Source organism: Alexandromys fortis, unplaced genomic scaffold (assembly GCF_014885135.2).
Source record: "Alexandromys fortis isolate MF-2015 unplaced genomic scaffold, M_Fortis_MF-2015_v1.1 scaffold_87, whole genome shotgun sequence".
Taxonomy (NCBI): domain Eukaryota; kingdom Metazoa; phylum Chordata; class Mammalia; order Rodentia; family Cricetidae; genus Alexandromys; species Alexandromys fortis.
Window position 1 is genome coordinate 540,790 of NW_026067971.1, and position 19,272 is coordinate 560,061.

General features: G+C 41.8%; 2 protein-coding genes and 2 gene segments (V, D, J or C); all 4 read left to right on the plus strand.

The window, feature by feature from the left end:
• Positions 1 to 1,186: 1,186 nt before the first annotated feature.
• On the plus strand, positions 1,187 to 1,792 carry LOC126509652 (T cell receptor alpha variable 19-like). The segment is given in 2 exon segments: positions 1,187 to 1,275; positions 1,461 to 1,792. Coding segments are annotated over 2 exon segments (381 nt in total).
• A 4,626-nt stretch (positions 1,793 to 6,418) lies between these two features.
• On the plus strand, positions 6,419 to 7,113 carry LOC126509653 (T cell receptor alpha variable 22-like). The segment is given in 2 exon segments: positions 6,419 to 6,470; positions 6,653 to 7,113. Coding segments are annotated over 2 exon segments (513 nt in total).
• Positions 7,046 to 7,623, plus strand: LOC126509705 (gamma-secretase subunit PEN-2). The gene has a single exon (XM_050155768.1). It carries the CDS (start codon positions 7,185 to 7,187, stop codon positions 7,488 to 7,490), a length of 306 nt encoding a protein of 101 aa, XP_050011725.1. The 5' UTR covers positions 7,046 to 7,184; the 3' UTR covers positions 7,491 to 7,623.
• Positions 7,624 to 16,239: 8,616 nt separating this feature from the next.
• LOC126509694 (M1-specific T cell receptor alpha chain-like) overlaps positions 16,240 to 19,272 on the plus strand; it is a 499,818-nt gene continuing 496,785 nt past the window's right edge. The window contains exons 1-2 of the mRNA XM_050155766.1: positions 16,240 to 16,291; positions 16,442 to 16,757. Of these exons, the coding sequence (XP_050011723.1) occupies positions 16,240 to 16,291; positions 16,442 to 16,757 (368 nt within the window). The remainder of the gene's footprint in view (positions 16,292 to 16,441; positions 16,758 to 19,272) is intronic.

A 19,272-nucleotide genomic window follows, 5' to 3' on the forward strand; every position in this document is an offset into this window, starting at 1 on the left:
TTATAGGTGATCTTCACTTTGGACACAGGACTCCAAAGATTCAAATGGATCTACCCTGAGAGTCTGCCTCCCACAGCTTACCAATCATGGTACCAGAAGGAGTTATGTAAGCTGCTAAGAGAAGAAAGCTACCAGTAGCTCCATCCAGCTGTACACCGTGAACACAGCAATAAGCAGCATGGTAAGACAGCCCTATCTTGTGACTGCAGTATTCAAACCTTGATGGTAACCAACAGCTCTTTAAAGGTACTTAAGACCTGAGCAACATTAAGGGAATTGTGCCTGGTACTAGAAACTTAGCCAACTACCCGGGGCTGGTGAGGTCGCAGATCTTAGAGGCGAATATAGAAAATATACTACTTCCACTTTACTAGAATGAAACAGGCTTTACTACACCTGTCTACAGAAAGGGATACCAGCATGGAAAAAAGGAAACCAGCACAGAGAAGGAAAATGGCCAGTGTATGATTTTATGAGAGATGGAGGTTTTAGGAGTCTTTGAATGTGAGAAAGTCATGCCACCTTGTCATTCAATAAAATTTTGTGAATTTACTTTTGTTCATTCTTGCATGAAACACACACACATAGATAGAAAGACAAACAGATTGTGTGTCTGTGTGTGCTTATGTGTGTCTGTGTGTTTGAGTTTTCTTTCCATGTGTAATTTGACATGTCACACATATAACAGATTTTGTTTCTTAGAGGACATGATGTCAAAGTTTTCATTAAGAAAAACTTATTTCTTATATAAATTTTCCAAATCTCTATTAGAAATGTAGAAAGAAAGACTGAAGTGTAGTTCTTCATTCATGTTAAATTGTCAACCATCTCTTTTCTCTAGGAGAAAGGATGTATCAATAAGACCAAAAGGAGCATGGCTGTGCCATCAACGTATTACTAGACTTCATAATAAATCGCATGTCCTATATTCTCCATCAAAAGAGAATGATCTGAAAGCCCATGTTAGTTCTGATGGCTCCCAGCACGTTATATGAGACCAACAGTTCCTCAAGACACTCTGGCATTCTCTCACGCCCATACAGGAAGGTGTGACGGGACACAATTAAACCTGACCCATAACTGCCAACTGCATTTCCTGTTGAGGTGGTGGCAACTTGTAGATTAGTATCTGCATCTGCACTTGTTCCTCTTGAGCACAAGGTACAGATTAAGATCTGGGTTAAGACAGAACACAGAAAGTTACAGCCAAGACAAGAGCTAACAATATGCTGAGTCTTAGCCTGCTGGGAGCAATCGTCAGCTTCATTTGTTTGGGTAAGCATGTTCCCCAGCACTGGATCCTTATCCCTTATCCCTCAAGGTCATAGGGAGAAGAGGTCATTGTCCTCTGCCGAGGCTAAGAAGGGAGGGATCACCAGAATTCTGGCTCATAAACTGCTTCATCCTTTAGACTCCCGTTGCTACAGTTAAGGCTGATGTCTCTGTGCTCTCTCCATCAGCAACCAGCACGGCCCAGAAGGTAACTCAGGCTCAGACTTCAATTTCTGTGATGGAGGAGAAGACTGTGACATTGGATTGTGTGTATGAAACTCGGGAAAGTACTTACTACTTGTTCTGGTACAAGCAAACAACAAATGGGGGAATGGTTTTCCTTATTCGGCAGGAGTCTTACAATGAAAATGCAACAGAGGGTCGTTATTCTCTGAACTTCCAGCGTTCACAAAGTTCCATTGGACTCATCATCACTGCCACACAGATCGAGGACTCAGCAGTGTATTTCTGTGCTATGAGAGAGGGCACAGTGGCAGAGGAGTCTACAGGAGCCCCATAAAAACCTCAACCAGAGAGAGGCTCTGCAGAGAGACTCCACAGACGGGGAGAGGCGGGGCCTGGGACAGCACTGGAGGGCTGAAACCTTATTCACTCATGTTGAATGTCTTTCTTTATCAGTCATGAGAAGTGTGCGTGTTCAGGACTGAATGGGTCTTCTGAGTATATATTATGGTCTCCAGTTTAGTGTTTTTATGGGACTGCTGAGTGATGAAAGAATGGGCCTCATGTTGGTACACCAAAATGTAGTTGAGATTTTATTTTTTTTCTACATTCCACCCAGCTCCCAAATATGCACAGAAACTTATTCTTTCTTATGAATGCCTCGCCTTAACTTGGTTTGTTTCTAGACAGCTTCTCTAATGTAAATTGTCCTGTTTCTCTTTAACTATGTTTTGCCTCTAGGCTTTTTATCTTTCTTTATTCTATAAACTTTCTTTGCTTCTTACCCCATGGCTGGCTGTGTGGCTGGATAACTGACCATATCTTCCTCCCCTTCTCCTTTTCTTCCTCTTCATTCCTCTATTTTTTTCTAGCCTGGCTTTATTTTCTTACTTATTCTCTCTTCCTGACAGCCCTACCCATTTCTCTCTCCTGCTTAACTATTGAATTTCCAGCTCTTTATTAGGACAATCAGGTGTTTTAGATAGGCAAAGTAACACAGACTTAGAGTTAAGCAAATACAATGCATCTTTGCTGCAATAAACAATTGTTCCACACTACAAACAAATGTAACACGTCTTAAACTAATATTCTACAACAATGAAGCCTGCCTGGGATTGACATTGGCCCTCTGCGTATATGTAGCTTGGTATATTTGTAGAACTCCTGATAATAAAAGCAGGGCTGCCCCTGGTGCTTTTGCTGACTCTTGGGGACCTATTCCTCATGCTGAACTGCCTTGCCCAGACTGAATACAGGAGGAGGCACTTGGTCTTATGGCAGCTTAATAGGCCATGATTTGCTGATGCCCATGGGAAGTGTGGCCCTTTCTGAGTAAATACAGAGGAGGGGTGCATTGGGGGGATGGAGGGGAGAATGGAAGAGAGATTGTGAGAAGTAGAGGGAGGAGAGGCTGTAGTCAGGATGTAAAATTTTAAAAATTTAGCAGAACCAGGGAGGAATGCTGCTTTCTGGTTTGCTTCTTGTGGCTTTCTCAACTTGCCTTCTCATACAAGCCAGGACCATGGAACTGTCAAGTAGTGGAATTGTCCACAGTGAGCTGGGAAGTTCCAGATCAATCAATAATCAAGAAAGCACCTTCAGAGACATTCCCACAGGAAAATCTGAAGGAAAAAATACTTAATTGGGGTTCCCTCATCCCAGGTGACTCTCATTTGTATCAAGATGACAAAATCAACCATAGAATTTATCCTTTATCAACTTGACACCCAGACATCATTATTAAAAAAAAACCTTCCTTTCTTGTTATTTCTAAGATCTCATGTTAATATCATGATATAAAGCATGGCGAACTTTAAAAGTCTTACAGTTTTTAAAATAGTTGAACACTTTAAAAGTTCAATCTCTTTAAAATACCCAAACCCTCTTTCAGATTCAAAAGATATATATATATATAATTTCAAAAATAAAGGCACAGTTACAGTCAGAGCAAAGCAAACCCACCATTCTCCAGTGCAAATCAGATAATATCACTCAGTCTCCAGTCTCTAGAGCTCACTCATGATCTTCAGGGTTCCAGAGGCTTGGACGGTTCAATTTACCTGGCTCTTCAATCCAAGGCACACATAGCTTCTCTCCCATGCTTAGGCAATCTCCACTCCATAATTACTACAGTCTTGGTGATCATCCACAGAAGTCATGACATCTTTATCACACTGGGGTCTGTACTACAACTGAGGCTTTACCTTTATTAATAGCCTCTGACATTATCTTCAGAGATTCTGTTCTTACCTCAAGACCACAAGCCTCCAGTTCTCTCTATATGACCTCTTCAGTCATTATGTTTTTCTTGAAAGACATTTATTTATTACTGACCAAATTTGGTTGCCATCTTAAGATACAGTTTTTGTCCCCTCTAGACCACATCTGTGTGTAAACACTGATTAAATACCTCTTAGATTTCATCTTAATGATACTGGTATCTTATAATTCATAGATAATTCTTCAGATTCACCTCACTAGCATAAACTATCTCAGTAAAGCAAAAGTTTCACTTCAGAGGTGTTGGTCTCTTGTCAATCAAAGCTGATTGTTCAGTCCTAATTGACCAGAAACTACGGATTCTTAACTCAAAATATCACACAAATATTCCAAACAGAGTTTGTGGGGGACTCTCAAGCATCCCTCTGAAACTCTGCAAACAGGGCATCCATTGTTAGTATTCTTATCATTCAAACTCCCTCAACATCTCATTAACCATGGCCAAAACGATCCAAATCCTCTACTTTTCAAATATAAAACATACTTTAAAGTATAAAACACCTGGGCGGTGGTGGCACATGCCTTTAATCCCAGCACTCGGGAGGCAGGGGCAGGTGGATCTCTGTGAGTTCGAGGCCAGCCTGGTCTACAAGAGCTAGCTCCAGGACAGGAACCAAAAGCTACAGAGAAACCCTGTCTCAAAAATAAAAAAAGAAAAAGAAAAAAAAGAATCCAATAAAGTATAAAACACCACATGGTCATATCCATCAGAATGGGCACCAATTTTCTGTTTCATTTACTTTCCATGTTGTTAAAAATAAAACATTGACCAAAGAAACTTGAAAAGGAAAGCGTTTATTTCAACTTACAGTCTGTAGTCAGTCATTGAGGAAAGTCTGGGCATGGAATCCAGGCAGAAATGGGAGAAGAACCATGAAGAAATGATGTTTATTGGCTGGCTTCCTATGGTTTGCTCAGCATACTGTCTTATGCAGTTCAGGATGGCAAGACTCACAGTGAGGGACCCCCCACACACACACACATTAACCGTTAATCAAGATAAGGCCCCACAGAATGCACGCAGGCCAACCTGATGGAGGCAACTTTTGTGTTGAGGTTTTCTATTCCCAGGTGACTCTAGTTTGTGTCATGTTGACAAGACTAACCAGACCACAACAATCACAACACAATTCTAAACTTCCTATTTTGTAAATCTGCCCACAGGGGACACTGTTTCCAAATAGCAAATGACTTTTCTGTAGAATAGAGCAAAGATGCAAAATGCTTCTTCCTCTACTGCTATAGCAAGAGTCTCTTGACTCAGCGTATTTTAGATAATGATGAGGGAAGACTCTCAAATGCCAGAGGAAAGCTGATGGCCAAGAATGGCTCTTCCTGCCAGGCCCTTTGATCTCCCTATGATGAAGATATCTAAGTGTCCTTAAGCTCAGAGCAACCTCTGTACACTTCTCTTGGTGTCCTGGTTATATTTGTTTTCTGGAGATCTCCCAGGAAAGAGTGAGCTGCTTCTTGCTCACATGGTGACCTTGCTGTCCATCCTGAAGCTTAGAGTGCTCTGTGAGCGTCACTGTGCTTTTGTCTATCTTCACAGAAGAAACACTGTGCTGCCTCGCTCTGAACAGAGACTTTCCTGTTGACTGAGTTCCCCACACAGCACTGAAGCTGCAGGATGCTGCAGAGCCCAGGTGGTGCCCTAGCCTGATGGCTGCATCTGTGTATTTGCAGCAGCTGCTCTGGAACTGAGGGGCAGCTATTCATCTCTCATGGTCCTTTCCTGCATGTACAACACCTTCACCCAAGCTTCCAGTGCTTCCTGAAGCTCACACCAGGAAGCCAGCCTGTCTAGGGCATGGAAGGCTTTCAGGCTGAGGAAGGAAGGATGGAAACTCCTACCAGAGGGTCCTCTGACAATGGAATGGAGGGAGCTGGGTGTTCCTCTGCCCTGAGTCACAACTGCAGAACTGTACACAAACCACGTGGGACTTGCAGAGTAAGAGAAGAGGGTCCCAGTCTCGGGCACTATCAAGGATTTGACATGATCTGTAAAACTCTACAATGCCTTTCTCTATTACAAACACACAGGGCATTGTCCCTGCAGTCACCATGTGCCGTGGCATACCGGCCCTCCTGCCCCTGTCACTCTGGAACTCATCAACTTTGATTTGTTTTTGTCACCCCACCTTCTCCTTATGGGTCTTTGATTGTAACAGGAGTGTCCAAATGCACACATTTTTATCTATCCAAAGAAAAGGAGATCATTAAATCCAAATTACATAATAATTATTATCTTGTTATGCTGTATGATTAGAACATCTCCTTTAAATTAATTCAAAGATCAATAAAAATATTTTAGTCAAAGCATTGTCTAATTTCTGGCTATAATAATTAGCTGTTTTTATATACCATACCCCAGTTGAGACATTTTCTTCTTTGAGAAACTGGTCCCTTATTCCTCAGGGATCCCTCACATGTTTTACAACACCAATGTCATCAAAGAAGGGCCATCTCCATCCACTGCACTCCATGCAGACTCTCATTCAGGTCTGGTTTAGGAGGAGCTTTGAGCTCATAAGGCTGGGAGGGAACTCAGCAGAGTTTGACCTGGCAGGGTTGCTGGGTGGAGCTGACTGGTTACAGGAGGAGGGACACTTCAACAGCCATCCTGACACCACAGCCCAGGGGTTGGTTACTTGCTTCTGTCTCCAGCATCCAGACAAGGACGATGAAGAGGCAGCTGTGCTTTCTGCTAGGGCTGCTGTGCACCCAGATTTGCTGTGAGTGTGGCTATCCACATTCAGGGGACAGAGAGGATTCTGTTCAGCACATGGTGGGTGGGAAAGCAGCTCAAGGCGTCCTGCAGAGCTCCCACCTTCCCAGAGGATATTGGGGGCAGGGTTCAGGGTTCTGTGGATGCTCAGTGATCTCCATCTGTGTCTCTTTCTCTGTTTCTAATCAGGGGTGAAAGGGCAGCAAGTGAAGCAGAGTCCTGAGTCCTCGGTTCTGCAGGAGGGAGAGAGTGCAGAGCTGCAGTGCAACTTTTCCACCGTGGCAACCCAAATGCAGTGGTTTCACCAAAGTCCTGGGGGACACCTCATCAGCCTGATTTACAATCCTTCTGGAACAAAGCAGAGTGGAAGACTGACGTCCACGACAGTAGCTAACGAATATCGCAGCTCTTTGTACATTTCCTCCTGCCCGACCACAGACACAGGCACTTATTTTTGTGCGATAGATACTCAGTGCTCCACTCACACCTGCAGCCAGCACACAAACCTTCAGCTGGATGGGTGTGGCCTTTCCCAGACACAAGACACCCAGAAATCACAACAGAACATCTCTCTAGTNCTGCAAACGGCCATAGTTAAAAACAACGAAGGAATCCCAGCAGAAGGGATAAACTCCACTGGGGCGAGGTAGTTCGTGATCTCGCGCCTGTCGTTTGGGTCTCGGTCTGCAGACCCTTAGGACCACCGGGCTCCAGCGCAGCTATGAACTTGGAGCGGGTGTCCAATGAGGAGAAGTTGAATCTGTGCCGGAAGTACTATCTTGGTGATTTTGCATTCCTGCCTTTTCTTTGGTTGGTCAACATTTTCTGGTTCTTCAGAGAGGCCTTCCTCGCCCCAGCCTACACAGAGCAGAGCCAAATCAAAGGCTATGTTTGGCGCTCAGCTGTGGGCTTCCTCTTCTGGGTAATTGTTCTCACCACCTGGATCACCATCTTCCAGATCTACCGGCCCCGCTGGGGTGCTCTTGGGGACTACCTTTCCTTCACCATTCCCCTGGGAACCCCCTAACAACCTCACAAGCTGGCAAGCTGGCGGTCTGTTCTTTCTCCCAGGATGGGCTTCTCTGCGCTAAGCTTTTTCTCAAACCCTGAAGACTGTCCCCCATTTCCCATCTGCCCCAATAAATGACCCTAACTTTAAAAAAAAAAAAAGGCAAAAGGCAGCCATCCACATAAAATGGCTGTGGACAGGGATGCAGCTCAGTTGTGTCTCAAGCACATTCAGTCCTGACCACAGTGGGCCACAGCAAGGGTGGACACATGCATCTGACCTACTGATGCAGTAGGAAATTGTCTCCAAATGTTCCTGTGCTGTTGAGTAACACTTAAAGGTGCATTTCCCCCTCATCTGCCTCAGACCTGTTTATATCTGTGGAGTTTCTCTGTACTGGGAACCTGCCCATTCTGAAGAGTGGTCTCTGTATGTTTACGAATACGGCCTTGGCTGGCTGGCTGGCTGGCTGGCTGGCTGGCTGGCTGGCTGGCTGGCTGGCTGTGAGTTCTCCTTGTTTTATAGCGTTATTAGAGTCTATTTTCCTTTTGTTACTCTTTTCATTGTTCTTACTCATTTTGACCAGTAAGCTACTGAAGTCTCCAACTACTATTGTTTAATGTTCTTTTTTGAAGCCCAGTCAGTTTGGGCTTTATGTTTTTGTAAAAGTGTTATTAGGTAGATATAGAATTATTGGATTTTTCTAATGCATAGCATTTTATTTATTTAGGATTCAACACAGGAAATCATTCTGTCACTGATCTATGCCCCTAGCTTTGAGACTAATTATTTGGCTGCCTTCCTGTGCCCCTTTTCATGGGAGGTCCAGCCCATGCTGTTAGCCTCATCCTCTATGACCAAGAAACCATAACTTCCATCCCTAGCTGAGGTTCCTAGACTCCTCCCAACTTAGCTCTACCAATCTTGCCAGCCCTACCCATCCAACGGTACACCCTTAGGTTCACCTTTACTCAGACACCAGATTTGCAACACCATCCGACACATCTCTGCAGCCCAAGGACCAGTCCTCTGTTGGGAGGAGCAGTAGACCAACAGCACCAAAAAATTCCACTCCCTGCTAAGGTACACATGGTGTCTAACCCACCTGCCTTCCTGCACATCTTTTGGCATACTGCTCTTCAGGTAGGAATATTCAACTCTCTCAAATAAGCACTTCCAGACCCACTGAGCACACTTGCCCCATCCTCAATCTGGGAGACTGGTCTCACCCCAACCTCAACTCTGTCCATCTTCACTGTTCACCCCTTCTCTAGGCAGACCCCAGACTCACTCTACCGACTCTACTCATTCCTGACACCCGTGTCATCTAATCATCAACACATTAAATTTACAAAACAAAGAAAGTACATTCAAAGAAGCAAGTGAGAAAGTGGGGCATAGAACTAAACAGAGAGTTCTCTAAAGGGGCAGTACAAATGACTATAAAATACATACATGTTCAATATTCTTTGCCATCAGAAAAATGTAAATTAAAACTGTTTTTGAAAATTTTCTCACATCAATCAGAATGGGAAAAAAGTTTTAAAAAAGCAGGGGGACAGCGAATTCTAGCAATGATGTGTGGAAAGTGGAAAAGGAAAAACATATTCACTGCTTCATACGATGAAACTCATACCTAGCACCATCTCAGACCAAGAACCTATAGATAATCAGATTATAGCTCTTAGAGCAGAACATAATACTATTGCTTTGCTGAGTGGACACAGTTAAAAACTGACTTCTATTTGAGAAACTGAGAAGCTTCTGATTTCAGTGAATGGTGACTGACACAGTGACCCACAACTGGCCAAGGTGAGCAGAGTAACAGAATGCAGAGGTCTCACCCCTAAAGGCAAAATATTTGCCACAACCCCTCTCCAAGGCTCAGGAATCATAGTGGAAGCAGAGGCAGATTTTGTGTAAGAGCCAGAGGTGGTAGATGACCACACAGAAACAGTGTATTTTAGGAACTGCAAGTATGAACCCCTGCGTGGTGACAGCACACACTAAACCTAAGCAAGCCCAACCAGGACCAAGCTCCAAACCTGAGAGGGGAGGTGGTCACACAGCTCCACCACCAGCCATGATGGTGTTAACAATTGTTAGCTTCAGGGAGAAGGAGAGACCGTTTTCTGTAGGAGTGTAGCCCTGATAAATAGAGCAAAGTCCAGTGGAAAACTAAAAATCTAAACATATTTGCATATAATAAATTTGTCTTAGAGGGGTTTGTTTGGACTCTTGATTGTTTTGTTTTATTTTGTTTAAGACACAAAGCAGGCTGTGTAGGGGAGGGGGATGAATGTAATGAATCTTGGGAGAGTCAGGAGGAGAGGGATGAGTACAATTATATCACATTCTGTGAAACTTTCAAAATAATAAAAGCTAATTCTTTGTCTCTAGTCACTTTGGGAGCACCATATATTTGATCTATTACAGTGTGAGGGCAGTAGCTCCTTTACAGTTGCTGTAGAGGGTGTGAACTTTCCCGTTCCTTAAACGTATTTGAATCTCGTACAATGTGGATTTTAATGTCCATGAAATGCTCAAGAGTAAAGGTTTTTGCTGCCTATAAATATTAGGATTTAGGGCCTAGTTCTACACAATAGTTCATGAGGGGGAGGGCTTGACCTGGAAAAAAATGGAAAGAGCATGGAATCTTTTGCTCTTTCTCTCATAGGTTGGAACTTTTCTCCTCCTCTGTGGAGACACAGAACTGGCTTAGAGTGCAGGCTCCTCCTGGGACAGATGAAATGAAGTTGGGAAACGGTTGCTTGGCAAACCAAGCACAGAGGAAAGCATACTTTCTCGGCCCATTTCTCAAAGGTTCTGTCAGAATCTGTACCCTGGATAAGGAAGTGGCCTTTGAGCTCAGTTCTTCACGGTCTACCAGATATAGATTAAGGAAGTGCTTTGCTTCTGTATACTTTTGCCTTGTTTCTATGGACTTCTTTTCATTTTTATTACTGTTATTTATTGAGATGTTGTTTCTTGCAAGGTGAGGTAAGCGTTTCTCATGAAATGTGGGTGGGGGGGGTGTTCCAGAGTGAGATAATGCTTTTTAGTCTGTATAAAAACCCATACGAAATAAAGCTTGTTATGCATTTACTCCTACTCTGCATTCCCTGTGTCCTGATTTGTGCAAGACCCTTACCCAGGGACCCAACACACTAGACAATGACATTCCTCTGTGTATATTATCCCTTTAATGTCTATTGCAGTGTTAGCTTGATGACTATGAACTGCCTTTGTTGTTGCTTGTTTTGTTTTGTTTTTTTTTTTTTTTGGTAACTTTATTTCTCCACCAATTTGAAAAGGCAATTTTCTGGGTATAGCAATTATGGTTAACATTATCCACTGTCAGTGCTTAGGTAACATCATTTCTGCTTGAGGACAACTAAGGGAAATGTCTGAGGCTATTCTGATGTTGCTGTCTTTGTAGATAGAGGTTTTTCCTTACGACTTTCACACTGTTTCTTTGCTTTGTATTTTTGACATCCTGAATAAAATATCTCATAGACTGGTTATTCTCTGGTCATGTCTAGTTAGGGTTCTAAGGACCATTAGTGTTCAAATATTTCTTTCTTTATATACATTTGAAAATATCTCTGCTGTAATATTTTGAATAATGTCTCTATGTTATTAATGTTTTCCTCAGTTCCTTTTTCCCCATGAATTTGAGGATTTGATCTCTACATAATTTCTCAGTCTTGAGCATTGAGGTCATGCTCATTTATTTTCTTTTTATTTTATTAATAATGTTTGGATTCAATATTCACCACCTTTGTCTTCTGTTCCTCATTTTTATTCTCAGTAATAGTCCCTTCATTCATTCATTTTATTAGTTGAATAGTTTAATAATGCTTTTCACTGTGTGTTCTGAAACATTGTATTTTTCATTTTCAACATTTCTTATTTTGTTTGTTCCGGTTCTTAATTTCCTTGCTCTATTCTAACTCAGTTTTGCTGGCTTTTCCCTCTTTGCCGCCGACTTTACTTCCCAGGTCCTGGATTCAGCTTATCTGCTCTTTAGGCCATTTGTCTTTTTCACCAAAAATGTTTCAGAATTACACTGGAGCAATACTGATACAAACACCATAGGAGTAACCAATCACTTTCCACTTGGATTGACATCTCACTTCACAAGATGAAACCTGTACCTGTCACCATTGTTGGGCCAAGAATCTGTAGCTAGACAGGTCAGAGCACTAGGGAAGACCTTACAGTTACTGTACCACTATAGGAACATAGCATTAAACCAACTTCTAATGACATCATTAGACCCAAAGATAAATGCATATCTCAGCCCTCATCAGAGAAGGTTCTATTAGTAGTAGGAGATGTCAGTTAACACAGAAAAACACAACTAACTGGTCAAGGTGCAGAGAATAAGTGACTATGGAATGTCCAGCTATAAATGGGATGTCTTTATCATATTTCTTCCTCTCAAAGTTTAGGAATCATTGAGAAAGAGGATGTAGAAATACTGCTAGAGCCAAGACAGTAGGTAAATGCAGGGAAATGGTGTCCTCTGGACATGGGGAAGCTGCACATATGAACTCATATTAATTATGACAGCATGCACATGCCCCGTGCAAGCTTAAACCAAATCAAATCCCAGCATAGAGAGGGAAAAAATGGGAACAAAGGCCTACCTGTAAACAAAGAGTTGTTGACATTTGATAGTTTCTAGGAGAAGAGTCATTTTTAAGAGCAAATGTCCTGCTAAGTTGACCAAACTTCAGTGGAAAGCCACACATTTACTATTGGGAAGCACAAACTGGACTTGATGGCTGAAAAAAAAAGGACATAAGCTTGTATGGTTGGATGAATAGGAAAGTGGTACAGATCTGGGAGGAGTTCAGGAGGTGAATGTGATCAAACACATTGTAAGAAAGTCTCAAAGAACTAAAAGAAGCTCCAGAAGATGTACCTGGAAAGATGGCTCAATGGTTAAGAGCACTGACTCTTCTTACAGAAGACCCAAGTTCAATTCCCAGGTCACAATTGTCTGTAACTCCAGTTTAAAGGGACCCAATACTCATGGAAAACCACATAAAATGAAATTTCAAACAATTCTCAATCTTAAATTTATATTGTTCCATATCCTTTCATTTAGTGCCCGAGTTGCAGTGTTTTGAAAGATTCACAAGACCTTTCTTCATGTTTTTTTTTTTTTTTGGTGATTCTCTGTTATGATTTGTGTAGCCTGTTGGTTTCAATGTCTCTTCCAGTCCTTGCTGATCATCCTATTCTTGAATTCCCAATCCCTGTACCACTCTGTGAGGAGAAAGCAAACTGTCACGGTATCAACATCAAACCATAAAAGACAGAATGAGAAGACAAGATTACTCCCTACCACTGACCAGTCAACTACAGGAGTCACTACCTCACAAAAGCTCACAAAACTTATTCAAGGCTTAGCAATGCTGTGGGCTTATCCAGAGGACAAGCATGCCCATCTGCATTTTGCATGGTTTACCTTTTGAAAGCTACTTCTCCTTTGCCCCTAATCCTCGAGCAAGATGTTTGCATGTTCCCACTATGTTAGACTGACTTCTCTATAAAGTCATTTCTCTGTTTTTTATCTGTATCTTTTCAGGTATCCTTTTTGCTTCCTTTGTGGATTTCTGTCACTTTTCCTTTGTTTCAGATTAGAATAAAGCCTACCTTTCCCTATTCTAGTATTCCTTCATTAGCTCACACAAAAGCATCCTCCCTGTAGTCTATGTTCTTAACTACAAGTCGACAGTTCTTAAATTTATAAAAGAAAAAATCTGGGAGTTCTCATGATATACCATTGAATTTTATAGTAGATTTCTGTGAGAAACTGAATCTACCATATCTTCTAGTAAATTATTGTACCTTTGCATTCCATTTATTGATCAGTCCTTAACTTCAGTCAGCACTGCTTTGAAATTCTCTAAGAACAGGCTTGGAAGTCTTTGAGAAAACAACCAACAAGGGAAAAGTACTCAAAATACAATATTGCTCAAACATGTACTGTCAAACAGGATGTGTAAAAATATTTATTAGATAAAAAAGAAGAAGAACCCAGTTTGAAAATGGGCAAAATGTTTTAGCAGATTCTGAAAAACAGTGAGTGTGGCTTACTAATAATCACATGGAAAAGAACTCTACATTAGGGGTCAAGAATATATGATTCAAGTCAAATCCAGTTATTTCTCTATTATGTTGACGTTCTGTAAAATAATGATTTTATCAAGCATTGGGAAGAAGGTCAAACAATTATCCAATTTAAAGTCTACATGAGGCCACATTCTTTTCTGTATGACTAGGCTTTCAACTGTAGAAGGATCTACTAAGCGGAAATGCAGCCCGAGGGCCCACTATTTTCTGTAAAATGTCCTCCCTTCAGGTGTGGGATGCACACCACATTGCAGAAGCATTGTTCTTCCCAGGTGCCCCGCATTCTAAGCAGGACTCCAGATCTCCCAAGGCACAGCTCAGTACAGAAGAAAAAGTGTGTTGTAGCTGCCCTCAACATGGACAAAATCTTTTCTGTGGAAAGGAATACTGGTGCCAGAGGAAGACTTTTCAACACAGGGTTTGCTCGGAAACCTTTAGGAAGCTCAGGAAACTGTTGAGTGAAGACCTCCACATTTGGCCACAGAGGGGCAGTGCTGCATCAGAGCCGACAAAGTTTGTTTCTTCTAAGTACTCAGCAATGAGCCAGAGATTATGTATTCATCAGGTTGCATTTGTAAATTTATTCGTACATATATGTGTAACTATAATTTTTAAAAGGGGCCATGAATTTTGAGAGTGAAGAAGAACAGGAATCCAGTCAAGATTGGAAGGAGGAGAGGAAATTGTTAAGTTATATAAATACAATTTAATTTTTAAAACTACATAAAATATATTATCTCCTAACATGTTTACATGTATTTAGAGAATAACAAATACATGTATTTATCTTTCTGTTGCCTATGTTATACCTGTTTATCCTAGGCCCACAGGGTTGACAAGCAGGAATTTGCAAGTGAACACTATGAACAGCCATGTTATTCTTAGAGGCTAGGGCCACATCACCTTCACTAATGTACATTTCTAAGGTTGTCAGCCACACTTGGTCCAATCTCCTGCCACACTGATATGACCTGTGCCTAGAACTACGTTATAGCTACGTTATATATCCTATCTACTGGAAAATCTGCTCATGATGTGAAGCCAGCTCAATCCTCTGCTCCATCAGTATCTTCTCTGAGTGGATTGGGAATCGGCGTTCACACCCTTTCCTTCATCATCTTGTCTAGAGGCACAGGCATCTTCAGTAGGTTCCAGTTTTCTGTTCTTGAGTGCTGAGACAAGAGTGAAGATTAGAACAGTGTGTATCATGAAAGACACCCGAGCACTGACCACACGGTAGGCACTTAGGCACTCAGCAAATACATAGCACTACTCTTTCCTCTTCAACCAAACTTGTTTGTAATCTTCACATCACATCTAGTTTTTTTCTCTAGTTTTCACACAAGAACAAATATATAATATTTTTTCTTTTAAAAAATTTGATAGTTTTGTTTTGATTAATATATCCTTTGGTTCGATCCATTTTCCTACTAATGACATGATTTTGTTCTTCGACATGGCTGGGCATACTCTCGTTTTATATGCAATGTTTTTATCATTTGTCTGGTGATAGGTGGTTCCAGGATGTTTCTACATATTGGCTATCATGGTCTTGCTGTGACCCAGGATATAATGGTTCCTTATAAGCTTGCACATGTAGGGATCTTTCTAGCTTGATGACTTCAGTGAGTTGGATAAATACCCACAAGTAGAAAAGCTGAATCATGGGCAATCCTTCCTTTCTTATCTTTCTTTCTTTAAAAAATCTTTTATTTAAACTTTCTTATGAAATATATTTTGATCTTATTTCAGCTCTCCACCTACCCAACTTCATGATATCTCTTCCTCGGTCTCTCTCCAATAAAAAACAAAAACAAAAGTTTTTAAAAAGAAAAAAAACTAATAAGAACAAAAATAGCAAAAAAATGAAGCAAAAAGGCCCATTTTGTATGGAGTTCAGGGTTGGGGACCTGCTATAGAATGTGATTGATTATACCTAGTGACCCTCTATTTGGGGAAACTGAGTTTCCCAATCAGTTGCAAATAGCATTCACTTCCCCTTCTCAGTGCTTGGATTTTTCCATTTTGAACCTTTGCAGGTTTTGTGCATTCTGCCACAATCTCTAGTTCATCTGTGCCTTGGTCCTGTTGTGTCTGGAAGACCCTGTTCCTTGGAATCATTCACCACCTTGGGCTCATCTTTCCACCTACTCTTCTAAATAGGTCCCTGAACTTTGAGGGGAATACTTTGATGAAGACATCCCGTTTAGGACTGAATGTCCCAGTGATTCTCACTCCATGTGCATTGTCCAGTGAGTGTCTGTGTTAATTTCCATCAACTGCGAGAAGAACCATCTTTGATGAGGTTTGGGCACAACACTAATCTATGGGTAAAGCATGTCTACACTGATATTATTGGTGGCTATATCAACATACAATTTTTACCAACAGTGTATAATGGTAGAATTATGAGGAGGGGATTTCTGATTCTCAATGGCTGTATTTTCAGCATATTTGAGCAAATGGGGAAGTGTTTCCTGTGTCAGAAACAGCTGTTAGACAAAGTGTTTCTGAGGGGTGGAGCCTGTTGAAAGAACTGAGGTGCGCGTGAAGGCAGACTGAGTATTCTGTGGGGAGATAAAAGGCCACTGGAGATCTCACGAGCTCCAGTCTAGGAAGAATGGAAAAGATCCAGAAAGTATCTTTCTTAGTCCTCACCCTTCACCTAGCATGTGAGTAATGATGGAGAAACCCCAAGATGTGTGTGTGATTAATGTGGAGGCATGAGAAGTTGGGGTACCAGACAAAAGCAGGAATGTCAAAACCATAAACAGGAAATACATATCTGGGAGCCCAATACCATCTGTTATTTCTTTACACAGGGGTGAGTGGTCAGCAGAAGGGGAGATCCGACCAGCAGCAGGTGAAACAAAGCCCCCAATTTCTGTCAGTCTGGGAAGGAGAGACCTCAGTTCTGAACTGCACTTATGAGAACAGCGCATTTGACTACTTCCCATGGTACCGGCAGTTCCCTGGTGAAGGCCTTGGATTCTTGATAACCATAAATTCAGTGTCGAACAAAAAGGAAGATGGACGATTCACAGTCTTCTTCAGTAAAAGTGATAAACAGCTCTCCTTGCACATCAGAGATTCTCAGCCTGGAGACTCAGGCACCTACTTCTGTGCAGCAAGTGCACAGTGCTCTCCAGGCACCTACAGCCCACACCCAAACCTGCTGCTGTGCTCCAGCATAGTCCTGCTGTGGGGCTGAGCCTGGCAGAGATGCAGAGGAGTTTTCTCCTGCAGTGGCAGGTGACTGGTGATGCAGTGAACTTAAGGATTAGACTCATTCAGGCCACAGACCGGCCAAGGTGACTTCACGGTTTCCTTTCCCCTAGTCTCCCTTTGTTCTTCAGGTACCATTGGAGTTTTAGATCTATTTCCTTAACTGGTCTACTTGAATTGTTTACTGAGTGTTTGTATAAACAGTTCTCTGGGAGGTTGGTTTGTACCAACTGTAAATTACACAAGGGCCTATTTCCCTGCACTCTTGGCAACAGTGTGTTAATGGGTGATTATTAAAGCTCAGTATCAGTAGACTTTGTGGCATCTGTGATAGGAATCACACAGAATTGTCTTTTACCTTAATTTCCTCTGATGATCAGAGAAGTGATGATTTATGTGACCACCAATCAATCACTTCTACTCCCTCTTGTTTGATCTGCCTCTTATATCCTCATCTACCTTTAAGAAATTCAATATGTTAAAAGAGGCCAACACCAGGATGCAGGTGTGTTTACAAAAGACATATGACATCAGCGGAAGGAACGAAGTTTATCCACATAACAAAATACATAACTTTCACCAAATAAGTTTTTCCCATGTAATGTTTACAGATGAATCAAAAAATATAATGTTGAGTGGAAAAATCAAATGTCAGAATGAGAAATATTTCATCACACTATTTATAAGAAACTTCAGAACTACAAATTAAATGTTGTATGTTCATATTCTCAAATTCTGTCATTATTATGTTTTTGCTGCTGTTGTTAACATGTCTGTTGTGTGTTCATGCCACAGTGCACCCATGGAGGTCAAAGGGCAGCTTTACAAAGTCAATTCTACCCTTTCTGTCACCTGAGTTCCTAAAGTTGAGCACAGGTCACCAGACTTTCAGGACACACGCTTGATGTGGGATTTCCCTCTGGATGCTGTGCATATGTTTTATTACCATTGGTTAAAGAAACTTTTTTGGCCTATGACAGGGCAGAATAGAGCTAGGCAGGAAAGCAAAACTGAATTCAGGGAGAAAGAAGGTGGAGCCAGGGAGACACCAAGTGACTGCCAAGGGAAAGAGATGCCAGAATCTTAGTGGTAAGCCACAGCCTTGTGGCAATACATAAATTAATAGAAATGGGTTAGTTTAAGATATAAGAGCTCGTTAGAAATATGCCTGAGTCATTGGCCAAACAGTGTTGCTATTAATACAGTTTCTGTGTGATTATTTGGGTCTGGAGAGCCATGAAATGAATAAGTAGTCTCTGTTTACACATGCTTTCCGCACTGGCCCACCTCACCAGGTTTATATATTGCTTTCAATGTGTATCTATAAGTAGATATTACAAATGCCCTAGTTAGAAACTTCCCAATAATGATTTCTCTTTGGACACAAAGAAGAAAGTGTAGTGGCATTTCATTTGTATTTTAATAAATAAAGCTTGCCTGAGGATCAGAAAAGTACAACAGCCACAATGGCCAGCCTTATAGACCAGGCAGCAATGACACCCACCTTTAATCCAGTAACCACAATGACACACACCTTTAATCCCAGTAGCAACACTAGCTTGCCATGGAAACCAGGCAGTAGTGGTGCACACCCTTAATCCCAGAACTGGAGAGGATTATAAAATGGGAGAAGACAGCTCCCAGTCTCAGTCTCATTCTGAGGTTTCCTGGAGGCAGGATCACCATTTTCAGACTGATGTGGAGGTAAGAGTCAGTGGCTGGGTGCTTTGCTTTTCTGGTCTTTAGGTTGAACCCAAATATCTGTCTTTGAGTTTTTATTAATCATGCTTCAAGAAAGGAGTCACTGTTGCACAAATTCTAATTAGTTTTCTACAGAATTCTTAGACCGAAGTGGGCAATATCCTGTCTCTCTGAATCCTCAGACTGAATGCTCTGAGCTCCTGTCTTACCTTATATTTCTCTCTCCGCCCAGCCATAGCCCTTCCTGTCTCCATCTCCCTAATGTTGGGATTAAGGTGTGTGACTCCCAAGTACTGGGATTAATGTGTGAGCCACTAGCTCCTGGCTCTGTTTCTCTTTGAGACTGGATCAGAATTAGTCTAGTATAACCCAGAGTGGCCTTGAATTCATAGAGATTCCTCAACCTCTGCCTCCCAACTGCTGGGATTAAAGGTGTATGCCACCACTGTCTGGCCTCTATGGCTAACCAGGGCATTAGCTCCATACTCTGATCTTCAGGTAAGCTTTATTTGTTAGATTTATATATAGTAAAACATAGAAGAGAGAGAGAAGAGAGAGGTCTTCAAGTTGTGGAGAAAGGGGTACACTCATCCATTGCTGGTGGGAATGCAAACTTGTGCAACCACTCTGGAAAGCAGTGTGGAGGTTTCTCAGGAAATTCGGGATCAACATACCCATGGACCCAGCAATACCACTCTTGGGAATATACCCAAGAGAGGCCTTATCA